At 40.7% G+C, this 26,780-nt stretch overlaps 1 protein-coding gene across 2 annotated transcripts in view; it reads right to left on the reverse strand.

The window, feature by feature from the left end:
* Ect2 (epithelial cell transforming 2) overlaps window positions 1–26,780 on the reverse strand; it is a 63,866-nt gene that overhangs the window by 14,923 nt on the left and 22,163 nt on the right. For both annotated transcript variants that reach the window (XM_059265281.1, XM_059265280.1), the window contains 11 exons: window positions 25,744–25,966; window positions 21,331–21,467; window positions 18,073–18,192; window positions 16,206–16,274; window positions 13,902–14,012; window positions 12,945–13,041; window positions 11,742–11,823; window positions 10,177–10,255; window positions 9,677–9,796; window positions 5,895–6,033; window positions 3,335–3,489 (listed from right to left, as the gene is read on the reverse strand). In XM_059265281.1, coding sequence (XP_059121264.1) covers window positions 3,335–3,489; window positions 5,895–6,033; window positions 9,677–9,796; window positions 10,177–10,255; window positions 11,742–11,823; window positions 12,945–13,041; window positions 13,902–14,012; window positions 16,206–16,274; window positions 18,073–18,192; window positions 21,331–21,467; window positions 25,744–25,966 — 1,332 coding nt within the window. The remainder of the gene's footprint in view (window positions 1–3,334; window positions 3,490–5,894; window positions 6,034–9,676; window positions 9,797–10,176; window positions 10,256–11,741; window positions 11,824–12,944; window positions 13,042–13,901; window positions 14,013–16,205; window positions 16,275–18,072; window positions 18,193–21,330; window positions 21,468–25,743; window positions 25,967–26,780) is intronic.

Raw genomic sequence — 26,780 nt, forward strand, 5'->3', positions numbered from 1 at the left:
GTGCTGGGATTAAAGGTGTGAACCATCCAGACAACAAGAAGGTTTGACCAAGAATAAAGACGCCAGAACCCTACAGTCACTATGCAATCATCAGTTGTTGTTCTTGGCTTTGGTTTCACGTTTTTGTTTAAGTTTTCTTTCAAACTGAGAGCTTTAATTAAGTCATTTACAAACGGTCACAATAACTTAAACAGTACAGACAATAAAATGATCATACTTATTTTATTCACTTCAGCAGCGTCAAGCTGGTGTGGTAATCCAAGCACACGGGAGGCGAAGGCAGGAGGACTGCAGCAAGTTTGAGGACTCCCAGGTTACATGTCAAAGAAAGAGACACTTCAACCATAACAGGGAGAGCAACTTCAATTGTTTGGGATAACCGGAAACAACAACAACAAAAAAGAACCCTACTGATTCCAATAATTAGAATTGCCTTTTTAAGAAATATCAGTTAGCCGGGCGGTGGTGGCGCACGCCTTTAATCCCAGCACTCGGGAGGCAGAGCCAGGCGGATCTCTGTGAGTTCGAGGCCAGCCTGGACTACCAAGTGAGTTCCAGGAAAAGGCGCAAAGCTACACAGAGAAACCCTGCCTCGAAAAAACCAAAAAAAAAAAAAAAAAAAAATCAGTTATATGTCTATTATTTATATCTCTTGTACATACATATTTAGAAACATACTTTCTTCAACATCACAAAATATTCTCAAATAAGACATTAATTGGGGCTTTAAATTTTCCTGTGTGTGAAACCTTAACTGCAGGAAAGAGCTTGACTGGTGCCCCTGAATCTGAATGTGTAAAGCACAATTCTAAGGGAAAACTTCAACAGACAAGAGTAATTCTGTGTGTAAGTGTTTGCTGCCATCTTGTGGATGAGTACACTTTCTGACATTTTCTGCATTTGCTGCCTGACCTTCCATCCAGTAAATCAATATAACATTAAAAAAATTCTCATTAGCTTTGCATTTCAGTATTATAGTTACACATCTTGAAAGAACTACATGAGGATGCTGTTCCCAACATGCTATGTGCAAACTTCAACATCATCATTAGGCAAGTGTAACTATGGTAAATGTCATTCCACGGCAAGGTCCAAAGCAACTCATAGTACTACTACTGAGCAGGCTCTGCCTATCACAGCAACAGATCCTATCTCTGTATCATTTCTGCAGAGTAAGGCTCTCCCTAACAACCTGATCCCATCCGAAGATCTTCCAGGGGATCTTGAATGCATCCAACATCTACTAAAGGTTCTCAGGTTCCTGGCAATTCACTTACTCCTAGTCATCACATCCAGCTCTTCACTGTAGTCTGTCTGGTATAAAGGTAATCTTGTCTTAATGATGGTAACTAATTTAAGAGTTGCTGTGAGGAAACTGGATTGGCAACTTGTCATAATAGAAAAACCAACATGCTACGACCTTCCACTGCTTTCAAGGAGACAGAAAGAAAATGCCCTCTTTTAGTACCGTCAAACATCCCTAACCCAACAATCTGGAAGCCAAAATGAGGCACAAAACAGTGTGCGCTCAGTGCTAAGTTCGGGAGCAACTGATCTCAGAATTTCAGATTAGAGATATATCTGATGAAGTCTGCAAATATTCCACAACCCGAAAAACGTGCCAAAGTGTGAGGCACTTCTGGTTCCAAGCACTTTGAAGAATAGTCTGCCTGTATTAAGCATTCCTAAAGACACCAGTGGAAATTACGAGTTAGGAAGCGGAAAGACAGTGGCTGAGATGGTTGAACAAGATGGCTCAGTGACAGGATACATAATCTTCCTCAGTGCTAAGGGCAGCCAGACGAGAGGTATACATCGTCTGCTTTTAACTTAGCACAGTAAGATGCACTGAAAAAGGAAGGCAGGATGATTATTACTCTTTCCTCAACGTGAAGCAAAATGAACATTGCCTCTGGCCTGGGCAAGAAAGAATTCAGTCCTTGGACTTGAAAGTCACCAGCAGGCACACTATGGGGAAACCAATGCTGAGCAAATTCCCAAACCAGGGACTAAATAAACTACGAGAACCACGCTGACCAGCAGCAGGAAGACTGCCTCTACTACCAGGACTGTTAATCTGCATCTAGAATCACCTGGAAGACAGGACTCTGGAGGGTTACGTGGACAGGATAACTGAGGTGAGAAGCCCTGACTGCTGTGGGCGGCAGTGGACCACCGCTGTGGGCGGTACTGGGCTGCACCACCGCTGTGGGCGGCACTGGGAGGCACCACCGCTGTGGGCGGCACTGGGCTGCACCACCGCTGTGGGCGGCACTGGGCAGTACCACCGCTGTGGGATCCAGCACTGTATAAAAAGACAGTAATCTAAGCACAAGCACTCATCGTTCTCCACCTCTTCAACTATGGAAGCAACGTAATCAGCCACTTCAAGCTCCCACCGCCTCAGCTTCCCCACTATGATACATTATACCTTGGAACGTTAAAAAAGAATTGTTTTAAGGAAATTCAAGTTTCAAAAATACAGAGAAAAGATTCAGTGCTCAGCAGAGACACTTAACAGTGATAGAAGCAGTTTAAAAATCAGTGAGCAGAAAACACGCACTATTTTAAAAAGACAATAGACAGCATTGAAGTCAGGCTAGGTCAAACAATAAAAATGAACCACTCAGCTCAAAGGCAGCACAGTCAAAGGAAACCAGAAGAAAACGGGACTGAAGAGAGATCGCAGGGACTTTGGGACAGCACTGAACAAAGACTTTCAGTGCTGGAGTTCAAGAAGAATTTGATTTGAAGGGGCTGGGGAGATGGCTTAGTGTTATGAACACTGGCTGCTCCTTCAAAGGACCTCAGTTTGATTCCCAACACTGCAACTCACAACCATCTGTAACTCCAGTTCCAGGGGATCCAATGGCCTCTTCTGGCCTCCATGGGAACCAGGCCAAAGACACCCGTAAACACAAAACAGTAATTTTTTACAAAAAAAAATTAAAATAGAAAGTTAGAAAACAACTTGCAAAACAGCTAGAATAAGATTTTTATATATATATATATATATATATATATATATATATATATATATATATACACAAAATTACCTTAATGTCAATATTTTAAATTCTATTAAAGAAAAAGGATCTGCAAAAATCACACGGTGCACTACAAGTCCCCAAAGACTCACTACACTGCAGCCACAAGAGCTAGAAGGTTAAAAGGGACCAAATAACCTCATTTTTCTGCATGTGAATAAAACTAAAGGCTCTCTTCCATCCATGATTAACCTGTCACTGGGAATGTGGTCAGCCTGACTGCACTGTGCAGCCTGACTGCACTGTGCATGTTTACAGCTGCACTTGACACAGGTTTAAGAACTTACAGCATCTGCTTTACAAATGGTGTTGGCAACATGTCGACAGAGCATCTTCAGCCAGTTTTCTTTTGGAAGCTCCTCTGAAGTCATCTGGAAGCTGAGCAGTACATTGGCCTGCTCTGTTGGTGGCCTCACCAGCAAGGCAAAAGCATTATGACAATCTAGGGTTCCAGAATAACCACGAACAGTGTTACTCCTTGGATGTTTAGAAATTTCATTTCTACAGACCACCAAAATCAGCTTTCTCTTCCCCCACTCCTGCTTTTTTCAACTAAAACGGGACCAGCACTGCAGTAAGTTGAAGCACTGGGAAGAAGAATTATAATCATAAAAACTGTATAAGGAATCAACAATAACCTGAAAACAAAAAGTATTCTTTATGACATTTAAATTTTTCAATGATAATCTAATAAAAAGATATAATCTAATTCTAGCATTTAAGTTTCAAAATTAAAATGGCAGCATAAAACCACTAGCAACATACATAAATCACATAAAAAAAGTGTACAAATATTAAAGAGTAATTGCTTTGTAACCGAGATGCTAAAAAAATCTATTTTAAAAACATAATGATGAAGATAAACAAACATTAAGTTGCTATCAATGAAGATTTGGAAGCCAGAGGACAACTTGTGAGTGAGAGTCAGTTCTTTCCATCACACGGGCCCTGGGACCAGACTCAGGTCGTCAGGCCTGATGGCAAGTGCCTTTACCTGCTGAGCCACCTCGCTGGTCTTTCCACCTCCCTGATCTGTGTCTTAGAGACACCCCTGAATGTGAACACTTTCACAACTACCACTCCCCAAATTAAATAACGGTCTCCTCATAGGCACTAATAAACACAGAGTTGAAGAACTGAGAGAAAACAGCTCTGTAAGTTACTGTGGGCTGGAGATACGGCTCCGTGGTGGAGTGCTTGAGTTACAGGCACAAGGCCCTGGGTCTGAACACCAGCAACACACATGAGAAAAAGGAAAGGCTCATGCCTTACAGCTCAGAGGAGTGGATCACTGAAATAGCTTAACTTTATTAAATAACAAATGAAGAGATGCTGCCTAAAACATGACCATAAACACGCTGCACTAAGTGCTAGCTAAACAGCTAACACCACTTCAGATAGATGTTCATTGGGGGCCTTTCCAGACCCACAGAAAGTCACTCAAATACTCAATACGTTAAAAGGAGAAGCTTTCCTTAGGCCAGTGCTGCACTACGGATGAGGAATGACACCAACGCTGTGTTAAATGCCTGTCTGCAGCTGGGACCCTGACCTCTTCACTTCACAGCTCAGCTATGGGTCTCAAGCATGCGCTCTCAGACATGATGAACCACATCACCGCAGTCCACAGCAATAAAGCTAAAAGGGAATGGACTGAAAGCTCCAAACTTATCAGCCAAAATATTTCATAGATTATCTCAGGAATTTTGTTGCAAATGAGAAGCTGGCACAAATGCAACAGGTGCACACATACAAATGCACACATGCCTACTTATTTTTTCATTATTAATCTTGAGATAGGGTCTCACTACATACCACAGCTGGCCAGGAACTCATTCTGTAGACCAGGCTGGCCTCAAACTCACAGATCTGCCTGCCTCTGCCTCCCGAGTGCTGGGATTAGAGGGAGCACCACAGCTATCTTTTGCACGTGTATGTGTCCATGCACCTGACCAAGCCTACCAGTTACTGGGGGCTATTTATTTCATATCCATCTACTCTTCAACCTCTATCTTTTCTAAAAGAAAACTAAACTGTGTGGTTGTCTGTTCCCATGCACACTCACATACTAGATTATGTGTGCTTTAGTGGACCATTTGTGGGAGCGAGTTCTTTTCTTCCCTCATGTGTGTCCCAGGGATTGAATTCGGGTCAGTCTTGGCAGTAAACTCCTTTACACATGAGCCTTCCTGTCCACTCCCACAACTCCCTTCCCAAGTATGTATCTTGAAGATACACCTGGGGCTAGAGAGGTGGCTCAGTGGTTAGGATCACTGGCTGCTCTTCCAGAGAACTTGGGTTCATTCCCAGCACTCACATGGCAGCTCACAACCATCTTAACTCCAATCCCAGGGATCTGGGACCTTCTTTTGGCCTCTGTGGGCACTGTATAAATGTAGTGCTTAGATATGCAGACAAAACATGCACACACATTGTTTTTTCAATAGAGAATAAAAGAAAAGATAGTCCTAAATGCACCATGGGCAAGAAAAAAAGGTATTAAGATATATGGTCCAGAACAAGACTGGTGATTTATTTTGGATTCTAAAGAATGATTAGTAAGTTTTGATATGGGAATAAGACAAACTAAGGTGCTATTTTAATATATAACCATTTAAAAGCCTTTGACTCTTAGAGAGAGGATATTCTGCTGGTTGAAACAATGAAAACATCAAGTCTGTACCTAGAGATGAAGTTAAGATAGAGGTACAAGAACAATTACTTTAGGATACATTATATTTGAACCACATGTCAAGATAATTCATCCATTAAATAAGGAATGGCAGTAGGAAATCTAAGCCTCAGTGAGGACAAGCTATTCTTATTTAGTGACTACTTTGAGCTTACCTTCTGTCTCTCTTATGTCCAGCACCTTCTTTATCTGTGAAAGAGGCATTAGATGAATATGCTTAAGAGAAGCTGGAGGTCGGGTGCGATCATGAGGACTTCTAAAAGTACCGATAACCTTATGCCGTTTTCTTGCTATCTGATTGTAGGGGAAAAAGTCATAATCATTATTGTGATAAAACCAAAGGTTCACACATTTAAAAATAACACTAGTCACATAAATCCATATGCAACTAATCTGATGATTAGCCATTCCAGTTACTATGCGATAAAAGCGAGAGACCGTGACAAAAAGCACACATGTAACTGTACAGCCAGATGCTCATGTCCATATTAGGAAAGTTCACAACCAGAAAAACAAGCCTAGGGACAGGGGTGATGGGAAGTGGAAGTCTCAAGGGCACGGAAGGACGAGAAGCAAGAACAAGAAAAAAATTGGCAGGAGACTTGAATAAAGCCTGGAACCTCAGATGGGAAATAGCTGTTCTGGGACAGCTGTCCTGGGTTCAAAATGGTGTTAATTGTAGTGTAAGGGGGTATTTCAAATATCTCCTAGTGACGGAATAATACAAAGGAAGTGTCAAACAGTTCCTAGTCTCACGGCGGCCTACAGAGTACTGACAAAGGGAAGCCTAAGGAAAGTAATTAGACATGCATTCAGCACCTGAAATCCCAGCTCTAGGAAGCTAACGCAGGAGAGGACCTTCAGGTCGAGGTCAGCCTGAGCTACACAAAAAGACTGTCTCAAAAATAAAACAGCAACAATAACACAGACAGACAGACAGACAGACAGACACACACACACACACACACACACACACACACACACACACACACAAATAGAAATTATAAAGTCAAAGTGCTGTATGAGGCTATCACTTTACCTTAACTGGATACCCATGCAAAAGGAAGAGATAGGTAACTGGAGAAGAGCAAAATCAGAAAGATCTTGTGATTCGTGATATATTGAGATTTTGCCAAAAGAAAAAGGAGAAAGGAATCTCCTTTGCAGTAAAACAGGTTTTGCTGAGCGGCATTTACATAAAATGAGTGCAAACATTTACTTGAATCGAGACTGGTCATCATGAGTAAGACAAATACAATCAAAAATATATTACGTGGTACTGGGCTAATGAATACGATAAGCTAGTTGGTGTATCATATTTCCACTAAAGCAGATATGGAAATGTCTATTCTACATATCACATAAATATACCAAACATTAACATTCCACTGACAGGAGCACAGGGAAAGTAAGCAGAAGGTACTTTAATTCCTCTACAATATGCTTTTTATTAGCTAAACAAAATATACCATTTTACGGTATTGAAATTGATGACATAAACATTAATAAATCAAGGATTAAAAAAAACCCAAAACACAGATAAAATATTCAAATGCAAAATAAATCCTTAAATCTAGATTTAACATTAGTCAATGTCATACTAAAAATAGTACAGATTTTACTGCGATTGAACTGCTCCTAATGTGTAAGTATAGTGATTGCTCTAGGCATTTACGTTATATACTATCAGAATATTAAAAGTAACTATTTTTGTTTCAAATTTGCTGGTCTATTTTTCCTTTTGTTTTTTTTGCTTTCGTTTTATGAGACAGGGTTTCTCTGTGTAGCCCTAGCTGTCTTGGAACTAGCTCTATAGACCAGGCTGGCCTCCAACTCACGGAGATCCACCTGCCTCTGCCTCCTGAATGTTGAGATTAAAGGCATATGCCACCACTGCCCGCTGAGTTCTACTTTTCTTACGTGAATTAAAAAATAAAGGTCTAGCAGGGCAGTGGTGGTCCACACCTTTAATCCCAATGCTCAGGAGACAGAGGCAAGTGGATCTCTTGTGAGTTTGAGGCCAACCTGGTCTATAGAGTTGAGTTCCAGGACAGCCAGGGCTGTTACACAGAGAAATCCTGTCTTGAAAAATCAAAACAAATCACTGCTATACTAAAAACAAAGATAAACTCCACAACAAATTGTTAAGGGAATCCAAATAACCAGACCTAACAGAATGGGGCCAACAGACCTGGAGATTTCAATAGGAAAAACCTAAAGAAGTCTTAACAGAAACAAACAGAAGAAACACAGTCCAACTATATACAGCTAAGCCCTCTGGTAATGTAAATTCAGGTAAGATGGGATTGAAGGTGACTCCTGGCCTTGCTCTCACAAGCAGAGCAGGCCGAGGTCTTTACTGCAGGGGACCCACGGCATACCTTTCATCATTCTTGTCACTGCAGGATGTGGTCCACTGTGCATCATATTATCACTACTTTGTGCTTTCTGTAACACTACTAGCCAAATAAAAGTATCACTCTTAACCTCTAAGTACAGGACTCTTCAACACAGGAGATCTTCCTTGAGATTTTTACTGCACCTATAGCTGCTCTGTGCATACATACCTTGGTCTCTAAGATTGGCCTGTGTTTTATTCTTTAAGTAATGTACACGATGTAAGAGGACAGCTCTTTAAGAGAAGCAACACAGAAAATGGATAAAGGAACGGATAGACTTAAAAGAAACAGGAAAGACAGCAGTCACTTTGATGAGGGAAACAGAAAGTTAATCAGTTATAAACATGTCAAATGAGTTTCCTTGTTAATGTTTTTACCCAATGAACATCTTTTCATTTTTGAAATGAAGGAAGCTGAATTCCTTTCTACCTGTGCTGGATAGTTTTACGTCAACTTGACACAAACTAAAGTCATCTGAGAGAAAGGAATTTGAATTAAGAAAAGCATCCATAAGACTGGATTGTAGGAAAGAATGTAGGGCATTTTCTCAATTAGTGATTGATGTGTGAGGGCCCAGCCCATTGCAGGTGTTGCTATCCTTGGGCTGGTGGTACTGGGTTTTATAAGAAAGCAGGCTGAGCAAGCCAGTAAGCAGCAAGCCAGTAAGCAGCACTCCCTCATGACCTCTGCATCAGCTCCTGCCTCCAGGTTCCTGCCATTTGAGTTCCTGTCCTGACTTCCTTCAATGATGAACAGTGATGTAGAAGTGTAAGCCGAATAAATGCTTTCCTCCTCTAGGTGCTCTGGTCATGGAATTTCATTACAGCAATTAAGATACTTCCCCTCATTAAATTGGTTATTTAAAAATACATGTTAAAGGAAGGGAAAAAAGCTTAAGAAGTACATAAACTCAATAATTTGCTTGTGGGGTGCTATGAGAAGAAAACACTGACCACAGACGGGGTAGAGTCTTGGAATTGAAATTATTACATCTCATCAATAAAACCTTCTAATTTTAAAGAATCCAATTTGGCATAGTGGCTCGAGCCTATCATCCCAGCACTCAGGAGGCGGACGTGGAAGGACTGCCCAAAGTTCAAGGCCAGCTTGAACTACACAGTGAGATGCTATCAAAGTAGACAAAGAAGGAATCAAGGGATTCACAGTACTAAGTTATCAAGTTAGCTCTTCAACTGATTTCATCTTGGCTGCAAATGGCTACTTATATTTTAATTAAAAAAATTAATTTGTAGATCTTGAATAAATATACATAAAAACACAAGGTCCCCATGATCTAAACATTTACCTGTAAGGAATTTTTACTTACGACTTGAAGACTGGAAATTTACCAAACTTAATATTAGACTTTCTCTCCAAAGCATTCCACTGTATGAAATCAGCAACTGGTCTTAATTTCTTTGAAAAATAACTGAGTATACCTCAAATTTCTACATTGTACTCCAATCAAAGCTTGGTTTTAAATATTTAGGGAAATCACAAAATACCTCAGTGTTAAATCACACTGAGTACAAATTTACCTCGAGGCAGTCACTGAAGAGGAAGAGGGTGACTTGCTCTCCCCGGTCACAGGGGTGCTCACCTAGAGAAACTGTTTCCACTCTTTGTACTAGGCTTCGATGAGAAGATAACAGATTAGCCTGGGAACATGGATAAAAATGGTCAAATGTTATCCAGTAACTTTTACAAGCTGTCATTCAAAATTGGTGCTAAGATTGTTAATATATTTTTAAAGATCTGTTTCTATTATTATTTATGTGTATGTGTCACTTTGAGTATATGCTATGTGTGAAAAGGTACCCTCAGAACCCAAAAGAGGGTATTGAATCCCCTGTAGCTGGATTCTAGGTTGTGAGTCACCGGACATGGGTGCTGGGAACTGAACTTGGGTCCTTTTTAAAAGCAGCATGTGCTCTCAACCACCGAGGCATCTCTGCAGCCTGAGATCGCTTATATTGTTGAAACTATAGAAACCTCATTAAGGCAGTAAACTAAATGGTAATCATCAAACAATACTTACTGGGCATCCATCTACTTCATAAACAACATCAAAAATTTGCTTCTGTGCTTCTGTTTTTCTCTTATCCTCATTGATATGTCTGAAAAATTCATATGTATTTTGTAAAATTTCTTTTAATACAGACGTGAAATCAGCACACAAATATATCTCATGTCACAAAGCCTGACTTTCATGTGGGTGCCTTAATTTCGATACATGAATCAGACAGACATTCCTTCAAAACCATCCTGATATTAAAAAATATTCCATAGATCTTTCAGAAATGTTATGTTTCACTGTGGAATATTTTACTCACTTAGTAAACACTTTCTAAAATACTGTTAGCTTGCATAATATTTAATGTTAACAAAATTCTGAAGTTTGAAACATACTTTCAGTTAAAGCTTTATGCTTTATTCTCAAGTCACATGGTAGTCATTTCACTGCAGAGAAAAAATCCACTACTTCTAGAGAGAATGGTCTAAGAGTCTCTCCTTTCTTTTACCTTTGTGCCCAAAACTAAAAATCCATCAAAACAAGGACAACTCTCTTGAAATTAGGAAATGCATAATGGTAAAAAGCCAAAGAATGCACTTACTGAACTCTTAGTCAGCAATTGTGTCTTATTAGATACCCAAGAATTTATAGTGAACAGTTTATGCATGTAAGGGCAGGGGAACTTTCACTTGTAGCTCACTGGTAAGAAATGTGGACAAGGCTCCACCACGGCGTAAATCCTACTGGAGTCCAGTAGGGAACTCAATAGCAAGAGCTTCCATCTGGAGTTCACACCTTGCTCAACATCAGCAGGGAGCCTTGAGAATGTAAGTCATGACAGAAAACTTGTATGGACTTAGGATCTTGTTCAATTTAAGGAATGTTTAAAGCCTTCTTTTCACTGCATGAAGTTTAATATGAGAAAATTGATTCAAGTAAAGAAATATAAAAAGTAGTAATAGGAAAAAGAAAATCCATGTCGGTGAAAGGACCTATGAATGCAAGGTTTACAGAAATATATCTTTGTAAATCAGAATTTAACTGAAATCACAAAATCGCCATGAACAAGACCATATGCATGCGAATGAGAGGAAAAAGCCTTGCTCTAGGGCACAAGAAGAGAAGGTCTATTTGTGCATTAATGGCTATTTTCAAATTTCTATCCCATTACTGTCTCTGTACATACAATTAACGTCAGAAATAGTTTGATCAATATACTCTTACAATATTTACCATTTTAATTATAATCATACTACTAGGGGAATAATTTAGGTATTTTACAGAAGTTTGTTATTGATATTTATTTATGACAAAGATATCATTTCCAGTCTAAATCCAATAACAAAAACATGTTAGCAGCTAGCAAGATGGATCTACAGGTAAAAGCAACTTTCACCACGCAAGCCTGGCAACCTCGAGTTCAATCTTCAGAATCCACGTGAAAGTGTAAGGAGTAAACCAGCTCCACAGTTGTCCTCTGACCTCTGTGTGCCTGTGGTGGAGCTCATGTGCTCACATGCTCATCTATTCTCTCTCTGACTCTGACACACACACACACCCATTGTAAAGGAAACTCTTAAGGTGCTTACGTCATCACTTCTTTCAGTGATCCAATAGCTTTTTCTAACGTGCTTTTGTCAGGGTTTTCATCAGCTGTATGCTTCTTGAGATCTGTAATAATAACATGTTTTTTCATGACTGCTTGAAATACATCCATTTTGATATAGGCTAACTGTTTTTAAAGGTAACATCTAACCCTTATATTGAAAAGAAGTTTGTGGCCAGGAATGGTAGAGCAGAACAGTAATCCTATTACCTTAGGAGTTGGAGATAGAAGAATTGCAAGTTTGGAACAAAACTTGACTGCACAGTAATAGCCTGTCTCAAAACAAAAACTGAATCATAAAAGCTGTACTAGCAAATCCTTGATTGATACTTGCAGTTGGACGCACTGAAGTAAATGGCTGTAGGTCTCAAGGTACACTAAACCCTCTGAGACTGAGTCATCTGAGACAGGGTCTCTCATGTATCCCAGCCTGACCTCGCATTCTCTGTGCCAATCATCTGCACTGGGACTCTCTGCTTCCACTCCCCCAGGCGTGATTACAGGAGAGCAGCACCAGGCCTGGTTTGTCGGGAAACATGTACTAGGCCAGCACTCTGCCAAATGAACTACTTCCCCAGCTCCAATCGAAGACTTTACAAAAAGGTAAACATAAAATCAAATATAAAAACCTTAAAGAGGACTAGGAACTTAGGACATGAGTCCTCTTCTTGTGACGTTTCTGTGGGAATTCTGTTACTTGAATAAATAGATTTAGAATCTATGATACCATGAAACAAAAGGAACTTTTAAGCAGAAAGAGACCACTATGACAACATAGACTATCAGGTAAAACTAAATATTTGTAGCTTCAGAGACTGCTTTTCAAATTTATCATAAATTTGATATCTATATAAAAAACAAACTCTAATGCTAAGACCTAACAAACCCTGAAAATAAAAACACCAACTCTTCAAGAAAGAAGTACTGCAGACTGAGGATGGAGCTGCTGGGATAGCACTTGCCAGCATGCAACATGGAGCTGTGGGCTGGAACTCCAATACTACATAAACCAGATACTGATCACTGCACTCAGGAGACCCTCAAGAAGAAAGGAAGAAAGAAGGAAGGAGAAAAAAGAAAAATAAAGGTGGAAGGGAAAGGAAGAAGAGGAGGAGAAAGAAACTACTGCATAAAAATATCTGGAAAAAAAAAAATCAAGCAAACAAAACCACAGTAAGCCAAGTACCATTTAGTAGTAAAGCAACGCTGGGTAGCCGCTGCACCGGCCGGATGAGAAGTTCCACAAGGCTCTGCCGTCCACACTCTGGTTTAGCTTGATTTATCTAAACAGAAGTAATTTATTAGACACAACTATCCTTGTCAAGAAGAGAGAAGAGGAAGCAGGTGCTGACTCTGAAGGTAAAGGAACTTGCTACCACATCAGACACTCAAGTTCAAGCCCCAGAATCTACAGGGTCAAAGATGCACATGCATGCACAAACAATGCAATGAACACACATGCAAGCGTGCGCACGCATGCATTTGCATAAAATAAATGAATAAATGAATTAAGAATTCATGGAGAAGATGCAGGATGGAGCTACTCTTTGGCAGATCACCATGATTCAATAACTTTCAAGGTCTAAAATTCTGTCTTGGTCAGGAAGGGTTAACATGTTACAGAGCGTGTGTTCCTCTACACACGTGTAACATATAGGGGCTTTCTTAAGCTTTTATAAAGACTGCATACGTTAGCCCTGAAACAGTTTAACCTATCAACTGCTCTACACCCCTGGTTCACAGAAAGCACTGACGGGAGAAACAGCAACCATTAAAGGTGAACACAGGATCGTTGGACACCAACAGGCGTTTGCAGAATTCATCAAGGATAATAACATTATCTCCTTTGACAATATCCACATATGCCACCACACGTAAAGCCTACTGCTACAGAGAAGCCAAAACAAATCATACAGCATCCCTATTCACTCAGCTGCCTCTTGGCCCCTTCTGTATAAATACCAAACATTCTAAGTCTAAACATCGTAGCCACCCACAGGTACAACTAAAATTAAGACCAGTATTAATGTGTCATTACATGAGTAGAATTTTACTAACATTATAAATTGCTCTTTTAAAAATTATTTAATGAATCAATTCACAAGTGATAATCAAATTTTTATATGAAAGAAAATTCTATTACCTTGAGAAAAGCATGAAATCTGGGCTTCTGTTTTTCACATTTAATAATTGTTTCCTTGCTCATTTCAAAGAAGTTTACAAATGGAGGGTAGGTTTTTACCAAATCTTTTGACTAGATACAAAAAATAAAAACAATCTGTTATGAATGTCACCCTTAGACAATGAATCTTTGTGACACAACTGACAATCACAATCGGACTTATATGCAAAAGAAAGGTTTTAAATAAGTTTCCTCATAATTTCTGTTAAATATAGAAATTTGTTTTACAAATAAGTTGATGCTAAACACAATGGCCCATACCTCAGCACTCAGAAGCCAAGAAGATGGCCAGCAGGAGGCAGACTGGTCTACTGAGAGCTCCAGGATGTCCTCAGCATTACATAGTGAGACTTCATCTCAAAACAACTTTTTCATTGCTATTCAAAATGCATCAACTGGTACACACAGCCTATAAATCAGCCTATTGCTGACTTAAAACAGCAAATAAAGTTACACACACACACACACACACACACACACACACACACACACACACACAAATGACACATACTTTAAAACATAACAAATATCTGAATATCAGACTGGGAATGTAGTCAATAGAGTGTTTACCTAGTATAAACAAAACCGTAGGTTTGATCCCAGCACCATATAAACTAGGCATGATGAAACATACCTACAAACTAGACATTCAAAACCTTTCTATTTTCATAATATTTTAAATTAAGTTAAAGCTAATCTATGGGAGCCTAAAAATGAATGTTATTGTTTCTTGAAGAATCCAAACCACGATTAAAATACCAATCATATTTCTCAAGACCAAAAAAAAAATTGGTCTGAAAATGTGGCACAGCTGTTAAGGAGACTTTACTGCTCTTGCAGCAGATCCAAGTTCAGTACCCAGTACCCACATGGAACACTGATTGTCAACAACACCCTAACTCCAAGCCTCCACAAGAACTTGCCTGCACTCATGTATACAAACACACACACATATAAATACCATTAAAATTAAAAATTAAAATCTCTAAAAAGAAAAAACTGTCTTCGCTAATTAAACATGCTGATAGTCATCAAATATGTCAATGATCTCCATGTTTAGAACCCTCAACAACCTGTAGAACCCTCAACAACCTGAACGAACATCTATAAAGGTTGAGAAAGAGGCCTTAGGAAACAAAAGCAACCTGTTGCAGAAGGGAACATCAGGTACTCACATGCAAATCCCAGCCTAATAGACTTAAGAAGAGCAGTTCCTAGTCACAGGACCTCAGGAAAAGGAAAACATTTCGTGGACTTTGTTTTGGGTTTGTTTTGAGACAGAGCTCAAGCTAGCGTCAAACTCAAAGCAATCCTTCTGCCTCAGCCTCCAAGTGCTGGGATTACAGGTATAAACCACAGGCCTGTTACAAAATGGATTATTCCCCTAAATTTGAGCTACATGGTTTTTATGTTTGCTGGAACAGGACCACTTTATGTAGTCCAGGTGGGCCTCTGACTCACAGTCACTCACCTCAATTTCCTGAGTGCTGGAAGGAGAGCTGTACGCAACTATATACTCTGCCTTTTGTCTTTGATTTTGTTTGCTGAAGGATTAAAACACACACACACACACACACACACACACACACACACAGTAGGCAAACACTCTTAACATTGAGCTACCCCAACCCCGAGTCTTAAGTGGTTCGTTTGTTTCTCCCCTTCTACCATGTGTGATGCTCACTCAGCCAGCACTCTAGCCTCAGCTACACCCTCAGACACGCGGTTCTTTGTGGTTTTAAAATTCAACAGAAGCAGATATGAAAGCAAGAGACACCAACAATACATATGTGCATGTATCAACATATATATATGCACACAAAGTCTTTGTTTTTTGAGACACGGTCTCACTATGTAGCCCTGGCTGTCCTGGAACTGGCTCCGTGGACCAGGCTGGCCTCAAACTCAGAGATCCTCCTGCCTCTGCCTCTTGAGTGCTGGAGTTAAAGGTGTGCTCACTACTGCCTGGCACATGCAAAGTTTTTTTTTAAAAATCATGAATATATAACCATTTGGGGGATAGTAAATAATTTTACATAAAAGTCCCTATACATTTGTGAGATAAGTGATGGTCTACTGATGACCTTGTATTAAGCTGGCATATAGAAAACATGTTTAAAAGTCAAGAACAATTCTAGGATATTTTGTAACAACCACGGGAACTCTTTAAATGGCATTTTCACATCTCCTTCCCTGCCAGTCCTTAATGAGCTACTACTAAGTCTGCAATCGTTCAAGTCCACACGACTGTAAACAAACACTTACATATTTAAGAAAGATGTCACCAATGCTTTTGCTCTCATCCCAGTTAACAATAAGGTCTTCAAGATCATCCTGAAATACAACAAATCGAAACATTGAACAGCTCCTTACATATCTTATAACATTTATGAGATCTTTTGCTGAAAAAAAAAACTTTATGCAGTACCTTAATCTTATATGTAAACTCCTTTTCTAACAAAGAATTAAATTTTTGTCTACAAAGAACATAACCTTTGGACTAATTAAGAAAATATACAAAGCACTGTCAGGTAGACCAATCCTAATTCCCCAATATGACTAATAGCTCAATGCTTTGTCTTACTAAATATAAAGCTGATTGGCCTTATCAATTATGAAAAAGCTACTTTTAACCCTGCTGCTGTAGCAACTAATTTAACACAAGTCATTAAAAATTATAACCTGTAACATGGTCAAGCAAATTTTACTAGAAGGGACAGATGGTAAATATTCCAAGGCCATATGGCTTGTTACTAGTTCCTCAATTCTGCAGAACGGAAGCAAGCATAGAGTATGCCAATGGAGAGTGAGGAGACTGGGACACGAGTCCTAAATGGGATGCCCCTCTCAATACTCTCCCCCGGGCTCGGCCATGTATGTGGAGGAGGAGGCAGAGACACTAAGAGTCAGAGAACCTGGATGACTCTAAGGAAGCAGCATCTTCCAGACACAGCAGAACTGAACACAGGACCTCACAGTAGGAGTGTGCAAGTACCTGCACATACTCGAGCCAGACAAAACCCCAGCACTGAGAAAGGGAAACAGACTCAACAAACCCTACCAAGTGATCTGGAACTGATACCTTCTGGGAAATGGAAAATGAATTTTCTGCAATGGTCTGTCACTGGGTATATCAACTACATCAGGACAGGCCTCGTGCCCAGAAAGAGTTGATCAACACAAGACTTTTTTTCCCCCTTTTTGTGGGCTTTTTGTTGTACTTGATATATTGTTTGTCCTGCTGGCTTTATGTTTGTTTGTTTGTTTGTTTGCTCTAATTTTTTTCTGTTTTTGAGATAAGGAACATGAAGTTAGGTGGGGAGGGCGGTGGGGAGCATCTGAGGAGTAGGGGAGGGGAAAGAATATAATCAAAATATAATGTATAAAAAAAAAGTATGAAAATGAATGGGCTCTACTGTAAGACTCTTTACCAAAACAGAGGGCTAGATGCAGCCTATGAACCACAAGTTTGCTAATCCCTGGTCCATAAAATTCCTCAGTCATCCTAAAACATAAAATACTCATAAAAATTTGAATGGGGAGATGGCTCAAGGGTCTAGAGCCACTTTTCACTCTTTCAGAGTACCCAGGTTCAATTTCCAGCACCCACATCTATAACTCCAGATTGCAGGAGATCCAATGCCAACTTCTGACCTCTGGGCACCAAGCACACATGTGGTACGCATACAAACACACAGGCAAAATATTTATCCACATACAATAAAATGTCTTAAAAATTTTTTTTGCCTGTTTAAGAAAGGTAGAAGAGCCGGGCAGTGGTGGCGCACGCCTTTAATCCCAGCACTAGAGAGGCAGAGGCAGGTGGATCTCTGTGAGATCAAGGCCAGCCTGGGATACAGAGTGAGTCCCAGGAAAGGCGCAAAGCTACAGAGAGGAACCCTGTCTCAAAAACCAAAAGGAAAAAAAAAAATTTACTGAAGACATTTACAAAATCTAAGCCAAGAGTGGTGTCTCAACTCTGTAATCCCCAGCTGAGCAAGGAGGATCTCGATGAGCTCAAAGGCAGCTACTAGTGAGATGTTAAGTCTCACATACAAAACTTATTTACTTAGCTAGGCAGAAAGACCTGAAATGTTACAATAAGTGCTGTCCATCTTTAATGCACATTTACCTTTATCTTCATATGTACATCAAAGATATCTGGGATGCTCCCAAAAATAGTCTTGATCTCCTCTGGAGCAAGAATAGGTCCACCACGTTGCCCTTCTTCTTCTAATGGCACCTGAAATAACTAAGTGGGGGAGGGATCTGCTTCAGGCAAACCGTGAGGAAAAGAAGGCTAAAACATAAACAGTGACAGTGACGGCAACATCAGAAATAGTCGAGGGAAAAACCTTTCCTCAATTTCACCATCTTTTCTCCTAACATTTTATTTCTCATTCTTACATTGATATACTCTGTACAGGCACACACTTGGGGGGGGGGGGTTAAGTGCATTGGCTGCTCTTCCAGGGCACCTAGGTTCGGTTCTCAGCAACCATATGGTGGTTTACAACCTTCTATAACTCCAATCCCAGGGAATCCAATACATTCTTCTTGGTTCCACCAGAACAGTAGCAAAACACCCATAAACATAAAACAAAAATAAATCTGTTTTTTTACAAAGGAAACCAAACAAATAAATTATTAGAATTAGTAGAAAAGTTAATTCCTTTTTATTCAATTTGTAACAAAGAAAGTAATAAGCTTTCTAGACACATAACAGTCGTATAATACTAAATGTTTTAGAAATGGCAACATAAAAATTCAGTAGCAAAAAAACTAGATTTCTAAATCTCATGAGAAAACCTAAACTCTGCCCACTTATCGCTGTAGCATTTTTATATTATTATGTGTGTTTCTGTGTGTCAAAGACAGAAGCGGGAGAGGGGGAGACAGAAAGTAGGGAGGAGGGGAGAGGGGGAGACGCAAGTAGGGGGAAGGGGGAGAAAAACACGGTGCCCACGTGCAACGGTGCACATGCACAAGTCAGAGGAAAACTCCCCGAAGTCAATCTTCCCCTTCCACCCTGGATCTGGGGTCAATGAAGGCCTTTCAAGGCAAATACGTTTTTGACTCACTGAGCCATCTCACTGGTCCTGTTGTGCCAATTATAAGAAAAAAAAGAAGTAACAAAACCTCAAATAACCTTAGCCTTCCAGGTACTGGGGTTTCAGGTATGTACGACTATACCCAGCTGTGGTTTTCTTATTTTTATTCGTTTTTAGCAGGTAGATTTCACCCCATTTATAAAAGTGGGGGTGAGGGGCCTGTGTTGTGGAAACTAAACTGTTGTGTGACTTGGAAGTAATGGACTGGTTATGTTAATGGTGTGGAGAATAAAATCTATGCCCATGTATGCTGCATATGCACTCTCCCCTAGAGCTACTCCACCCCTGTAATGGTGACAATTTTTAATATTCAAGTACTTTTTCTCCTTTTTCCATTTTCATGAATGTGTGCACATCTGCATGTGTGTGGCATGTGTGTGCATGTGCACGTGGAAGCCTGAGGTTGATGCTGAGAATCATCCTTCACGGCTTTCCCATCTTATGCATTGCAGCAGGTCCTCTTCAGTCAAACCCAAAGGTAGCCAACACGGCGGATCTGCTCTGGGGTTCCCATTAACTTCTGAGGCTGGAATAAGGTTGGCAGCCAAGCCCAGCCAGCATTTACAAGGTTCTGGAGAGCCAAATCCCAGGACTCATCCCCACGGCAAGCACTTCAACCTGACCATCCTCCCCACACTTCCGCTGTTCTCTACTGTACACGGCACTTTATTTTGGGTTCCCCACCCCGTGTGTGTGTGTGTGTGTGTGTGTGTGTGTGTGTGTAGGCACGCGCGCATGCGCGTAGAATCGTGTCACAATTTTTTTTCCATGAAAACTAGGACCAGGGATGTAACTCAGTTAGCAGTGCTTGCCTAACACACACAGCATGCAGGGGTCCCTGTGACCATCCCCAGCACCACACAAAGCTGGCAGGGTGGTGCACACCTCTAAGTCCTAGCACTTGAGGGTGGGAACAGGAGGATCCGAAGTCCAAAGTTATCCTGGCTACACAGCAAGTGTCAGAGCAGCCTGGGATACAGAGGATACCATCTCAAAAGGCGGGAAGGCCGGGGGGGGGGGGGGGGGGGGGGGGGGGGGGTAGCGACGCCACACGACTAAATCTATTAGTTTTCCTGTTCTAAGATAAGCTTGGAGACCTTCACAATATCCCGAATGCTCTCTTTCACGACCTAAAGCTACTTCAGACGACACGAAAACGTCTAGTTCCTGGCTTCCATACCTTCAACTTCCGTGGGCTTATTCCTCACTGTCTTCTGCACTCTGATGCTGTCAGGAGTCATTTAAAGCACTGGCTTCTCATCAGAAGCACTCCACAGTTCTGTCTGGTCGCTTGTGCCTGGTTTTGACACAGGCTTTCACTACAGCCCACTGGTCTTGCCCTCCCTGCCTCCACCTCCACAGCACTGACATTACTGATATTCCAAGCGGGCATTACCATGACCAGCTCAAAGAATGTTTAAACACAGATCAGCAATGAGTCCCATGTTTGAGTAACTACTGCCATCTGATGGAACACACGCAAGGACTGAGAAAATTACTGACATCAGAGTTGTTCAGCTTCTCGGTATTGTTTGGACAATATTTTTTCACACATATGCTGTATTAAATAGGGCGATTTCTCTAGAACACAAACTTCAAAAAATTCTATAGTTCTAACTGTAAGGCGGTATCTTTACAATGTGAAGCTGTAAGAACTCAATGTAGTCAGTCATTGTCAGCCTAAACGAAAACAAGAAACTGGGATCTTACGTGGATTTTTAGGTACAAAGCCACAAGGTCACACAAAGGCTACAGCATTCTAGCAAAGGCACTTCTAACAGACAAACTGAACAGCCGCTTCTGACTGGCACCACTAGTGACCCCTGGGGTCAAGGATTATTGTTTTAAACAGGCTGATGCTATACTACTTGGTTTGGTCTTTCAGGTCATCCTCCTGCCGGGGTGGGATCGGTGCACATACTCTGCTCTCTGTGTACTCAGGAGGGAGGGAGAGAGAGAGAGAGAGAGAGAGAGAGAGAGAGAGAGAGAGAGAGAGAAGGGTCATTCCAAGTTTGAGGCCAGTCTATGTCATGTATTGAGTACCAGCCCAGCCAGAATTATACAGCAAGATTTATCTCAACCCTATACCCCCAATACCACCCAAAAGAAAACCCAATATCCTTTAAAAGAACAAGACACAGAATCACAGAAGGGAAGCAAGAGGGGAGAGTCTTTTAGAAAGTTATCTAGGACCTAACTCACCTCACTTGAATGACTGTGGCCAGTATGTGGACGTGAGAGTCTTTTAGGAAGTTATCTAGAACCTAATTCATACTCACTTGAATAATTGTGGCCAGTATGTTGACGTAATTGCTCTCAGTCTGATAGAGTTCTTTGGCCACCTGCCACCTGGCTGACTGCTTCGGAGGAACTGGAGTAGAACTTCTAGAAGACTTAGTACACGACTTGGGTGTTTCTGAAAAGGAAGAGATTTAATTGGAAGGCAGATCTAAATATTATACAGCCATAGAGATTTCTGTTAAAGTAAAATTTCCTCATAGGATAACGCCAGAAAAATACAGTGGCCAAGAAGGTCATTAACTCTGAGCTGAGAATCTAGCTCAATGGGAGAAAGCTAACCTGGCATATGCGGAGTTCTAGGTTCAGTCTCAATACCAATTACAAAACTGACATACATTTTACTAATAATGGCCGATAGTCTTTGAACTTGCCACAGTCATTAAACTAAAAGGAAGTTTCCTAGATGAGAGGAAACTAAATGATGAAAATAATGGGTATCCTGGATTGTACTCTAAATTAAAATACAAACTTTTGTTGTTGTTTGGGTCGGGGGCTAGAAATCAGGACATGATTAAGAAAACTAGAGAAATCTAAAATACTAGATTTGGTTCATGGAATTAATGTTATAACTGTTATGTGGTTATTTAAAAAACGTCCCCAAACCAGCTAGAGTGGTACATGTCTGTAAGGTCATCATTCAGGATGCTGAAGGAAAGCCATGACTTCAGGAATACCCAGGACTACAGTGATAGCCCCTACCTGTCTCAAAGCATGAGCTGATGATGTAGTGGGAAAGCACTCCCCCGGTATGTTTTGGTCCTGAGTTCAACCCATGTTCGGAAAGCACAAACACACACACAAAAAAATGTCCAAACACAGACACTTCGATACTGAGAACTAAGGACTCATCATGCTTTCCACTTACTCCCTCCTCTCACACAGCACAAACGTATATGGAGGAATGTGTATGGATAATGATTTTTGACTGAACTGATTCAAAAGAAAGCACGGCAGAATAATCCCATGGAGAGAACCTGAAAAACCACAGGTTTTTGAAAAGCTAAAATAATAAAATAGAAAAAAATATTAAAATACCTCAGTGTAAAACAAAGAAACCAGGCACTGTGGTGCATGCCTTTAATCTGAACACTCAGGAAGCAGAAGTAAGTGAATCTTTATGAGTTCAAAGCTAGCCTGGTCTACATAGTGAGTTCCAGGACAGCCAGGACCATGTCCAGAGACCCTACCTCAATCAATCAATCAATCAATCAATCAATAAATGAGAAAATAAATAAATAAGTCATGAGAGAGGAAAGGGTGGGCTATGATTACACTATTACAATAATGTAAACTTTCTGCAGATAGAAGAAGCCTCCTTCACAGATAAACAGGCTCTGTGGTTAAGAACACTGGCTGTTTTTACAGAGATCTGGAATCAATTACCAATACCCACACAAAAGCTCAGAACTGACTAACTCCAGCTCAAAGATCCGACCCCCTCTTCTGACCTCTAGAGCAGTGGTTCTCAACTGGGGGGTCAAATGGCTTTCACAGGGGCCACATATCAGATACCGTGCATACCAGATAGTTATATTACGATTCATACCAGTAGCTTAATCACAGTTATGAAGTAGCAACAAAATAATTTTATGGCTGGGGGTCACCACAAACAACATGAGAACTGTACTCCAGGGTAGCAGCGTTAGAAAGGTTGAGAACCTCTGCTCTAGAGGACCACACATGAACATGGTGTACAAACATGTATGCTGACAAACAAACCATTTACACACATGAAATAAATCTTTAAAAAAATGAACCAAAATTGTTAGTAATCTTAACATAGAAACACCCAGTCCAACCGAAAATGGGAGAAGGCAGAAAAATTAGCATGTTTTAAGCATATATCATGAAACAAAAATTGGAGAAAAGCTTAAAATTAATTTTCTATCTTTCTTTTTTTTTTTTTTTTTCCCAAGACAGAGTTTCTCTGTGTAGCTTTGGAGCCTGTCCTGGAACTCACTTTGTAGCCCAGGCTGCCCTCAAAAAAATTCATTTTCTTACTCTCAGTATGATTAGAACACTTTAGCATTACATGTACAAGAATGTTTCACCAAAAAAAAAAGTAGTATGGAAAACAAACAGTAACTATTCCTAACCCTTACTTAGTTTTACACAAATATCTTTAAACATTTTTATATTAAGACAATCATGTGTATTGTGGAGTTCTAAGTTGTTTGAAAATTAATAGAGTTCAAAATAGTTCCCATATGTCCTACATTAATTCAGGCTACATAAGCCTGTCCTAAGCCTCAAGATACTTGAATGAGGAAAAGTCTGAGATCTAGTGATGTTAAATTACACTGTGTCTAGTTGGGACCTGCCAGCTGGAGACCTGACATAACAGTGTGTCATGTGTCTGCTTTAATGGTTAATTTCCTTCTCCTCTCTCCTAAACTGCACATTCAAGCCCTGTACCTTTAAGATCGGCTCCTTACTACCTCATGCCCTCGTCCATAACAACTACAGAACCAAGCCGAATCTGGTCATGTAGGCCTGTGACCCTAGTTACTTAGAAGGTTGAAACAGAAAAGATGCTAAATTTAAAAGCTACTCACTTTCCACCTGATTTTCCTAAAACAGAACTATCATCTTCAAAGATGAAGTATCATTTAGGCCAAGGCCACACCTGTTTCATTTAATGACTCCTGAAGCCACACAGGGTGGCTCACAGCCATGACACTGACTTATGAGGCAAAGACAGGAGGATCAGCTCAACGCCAGTCTCGGCTGCACAGGACATTCACAGCCACGATGGGCTGGGAGACCCTCAAAGAAACAGGAAAGAGCTACAACAGCACAAAGCAGCCACTCCATGACTTTTAAAGCAGAGGTGTGACATGCTTTAAATTTCCATTTTTAAAGACTTTTATAAGTTTGACATGTACAAAGGCAAAACTCAAAACGAAGATGTAATGCAGGAGTCACTATCATAAAAAAGCGTCTGCTACAGGAAAAACTGAGGAAGGACGGATGGGAAAAGACACAGGAGTTCCCGTTCGGTTCAATCTCAGATCCTCACTGCCTAAGGACAGAATGTCTCAAGTTAGCAGCTAAGCAGAGAAGATACATTCAGGGACATCAGCAGAGAAAATTAAAGACGGGGAATTAAATGAGATCATGAAGCATTTGGAGTTAGAGTTGGAAGGAAAAGTTGGGCAAAGGAGAAAGAAGTAAGTTCTATCAGGAAGCCTGGGAAGGCTGGGGATGTGTCCAGGAAGGAGTTAGCTGTTCAAATTCTGAGTACTGTGAATTACATAGAAACTGTCTCCCAGGAGAGAAATGACAAGTAGCAGGGACTGCTACTTAATGGGGACGAGCGGAAAGGACAAGGGAAACAAGGATGAGTTAGTTCATGGATCATACAGGCAATTCTCTGAAGCATACAAATGGAAAAGGAACAGAAAAATGGCACAATTAGGAGAGAATGCCATGGAGTCAAAAGCTTTTATGTTTTTCTATCTAAAATCTAGAAAATACTACACATTTACAGACTAAAGAGAGAAATACTGGTGATGAAAACAGGGTTAATCAGTCTTCCTGTCAGTCCACCACAAAGTGACATCACCCTCCTCAGACGTTACCTAGTCATTCACCATATTTCCCCATAATAAATGTAACATTGCTTATAGTTCTCTTTAGTGGTGTGGTGGCCCAGGACTTGAGAAGCAGGGTAAGCAGCAGTTTAAGATCAGCCTCAGCTATGAGTCCTAGTCTTAAAAAAAAAAAAAAAAAAAAAAAAAGGGGGGGGGGGGGCTGGAGAGATGGCTCAGCGGTTAAGAGCACTGGCTGTTCTTCCAGAGGTCCTGAGTTCAATTCCCAGCAACCACATGGTGGCTCACAACCATCTGTAATGAGATCTGGTGCCCTCTTCTGGCCTGCAGGGGTACATGCAGGCAGAACACTGTATACATAATAAATAAATGAATCTAAAAAAAAAAAAAAAAAAGTTTAAAAAAAAAATCTTTTAAAATAGCGGTCACTCTCCAGTTATAGCCCTGGGAAAGGCATAATCCCCTGCACCTCAGTTCAGTGGCCTATAAATCAGACACCACCTATTAAAAGCACACAAAAGCTTACAGTGAACGATCATTCAACAAAAGCATTACTGTGCATAGTTGATTTATGGAATTTGTTTTTTGGTTTGGTTTGGTTTGGTTTGGTTTTTGAGACAGAGTCTCATATTGGCCAGACAGCCTTGAACTCATTTTCTGGTCTGCACCTGCCCAGTCCTGGAATTACAGGGGTGTATCACCTTGCCCAGCTATGCTTAGCTTTCCAAGTGTCTTATTTCCTCAACTAGGATAAGTTAATTAACAGAAAAGCCTTTCCTATCCATTCACTGGAGTAGGGATTTCTTCTATTAGTCACTAGTTTTGTAAGATGTGAATTACCTCCATAGTGAATGCTGGACTCGGGTGTGTTGGAAATGTCCAGGAGGGAGCCAATAGAAAGGGAGTGCTCAGCCGAGGGCCGCTTCCGGGGAGGGAACGGGGAGAGGTCAGTCTCTCTGGAGAGCTGGGCCAGTGTTTCTCTCAGTCTGCGCCGTTTGCGGTTGCTGTTTGGAGTGCTTAGAGAAAGCAGAGACACTGACTTCTTGAGCTCAGGAGTGTTAGTCTAAAATGAAAAGCACAGCAGCTCAGTTTTATCATGATGACTGAGACAGGAACACCAATTCTCAGAATCTCGCAGTCTACTAGACAACCTCAAAGCTTCATGAAACCGACCGGTCAGGACACCACTGTAACAGGCAGCCTCGCACCTCTTCCATAGCTCCTTCTCCATGCTGTCTCTTGGCCTGTTTACTAGCTACTCTTCTAGGGCATGACCTGAGAGAGGGTGAACCACACCCTGTGTCTTCAGTCTCGACTACAGCAGGGAGGAACTTAGTACGCTTCATCTCTCCTGAAACATTCCTAGTTCAACCAGAGTTTAGAGCTCTCTCACTACATCTAAAGCACACTTCAAACTTCACTGAGAACTTTACATCGAGAACAAGACTAAGGAGCACAGTGAGTAATTACATAGATTTTATAGAGGAAACAGTAAGTCTAAAACCTTATATTCAACACAGCATTCAAAAATTATTTTCATCTTTCTGAGGCAGGGTCTTGCTGAGTAACCTGGGCTCCCCTGGTACCTCACTACATTGCCAAAGCTGGCCTCAAACTCACTGAAAACCTTCTTCTGAAGCCTCCTGGGATTATGGTCATGTGCCATCACACCCGGCTTCTCCACTCAAAATTACTAAATCTCAAACTGAAGTAAATCTTCTCAAAAATCTTTCTAGAATTTAATAGTCCTCTTTGTTGATATCCAACATGAAAATGGAATCTTTCTTGCTCACATTCATCTTTTTAATAACAATAACTCACAATTCTGAATAATACGCAGCTCTTCAGGATGTTAAGAACTCTGGTCTTCCTATCTA

Source organism: Peromyscus eremicus, chromosome 6, assembly GCF_949786415.1.
Source record: "Peromyscus eremicus chromosome 6, PerEre_H2_v1, whole genome shotgun sequence".
In the NCBI taxonomy this organism is placed as follows: domain Eukaryota; kingdom Metazoa; phylum Chordata; class Mammalia; order Rodentia; family Cricetidae; genus Peromyscus; species Peromyscus eremicus.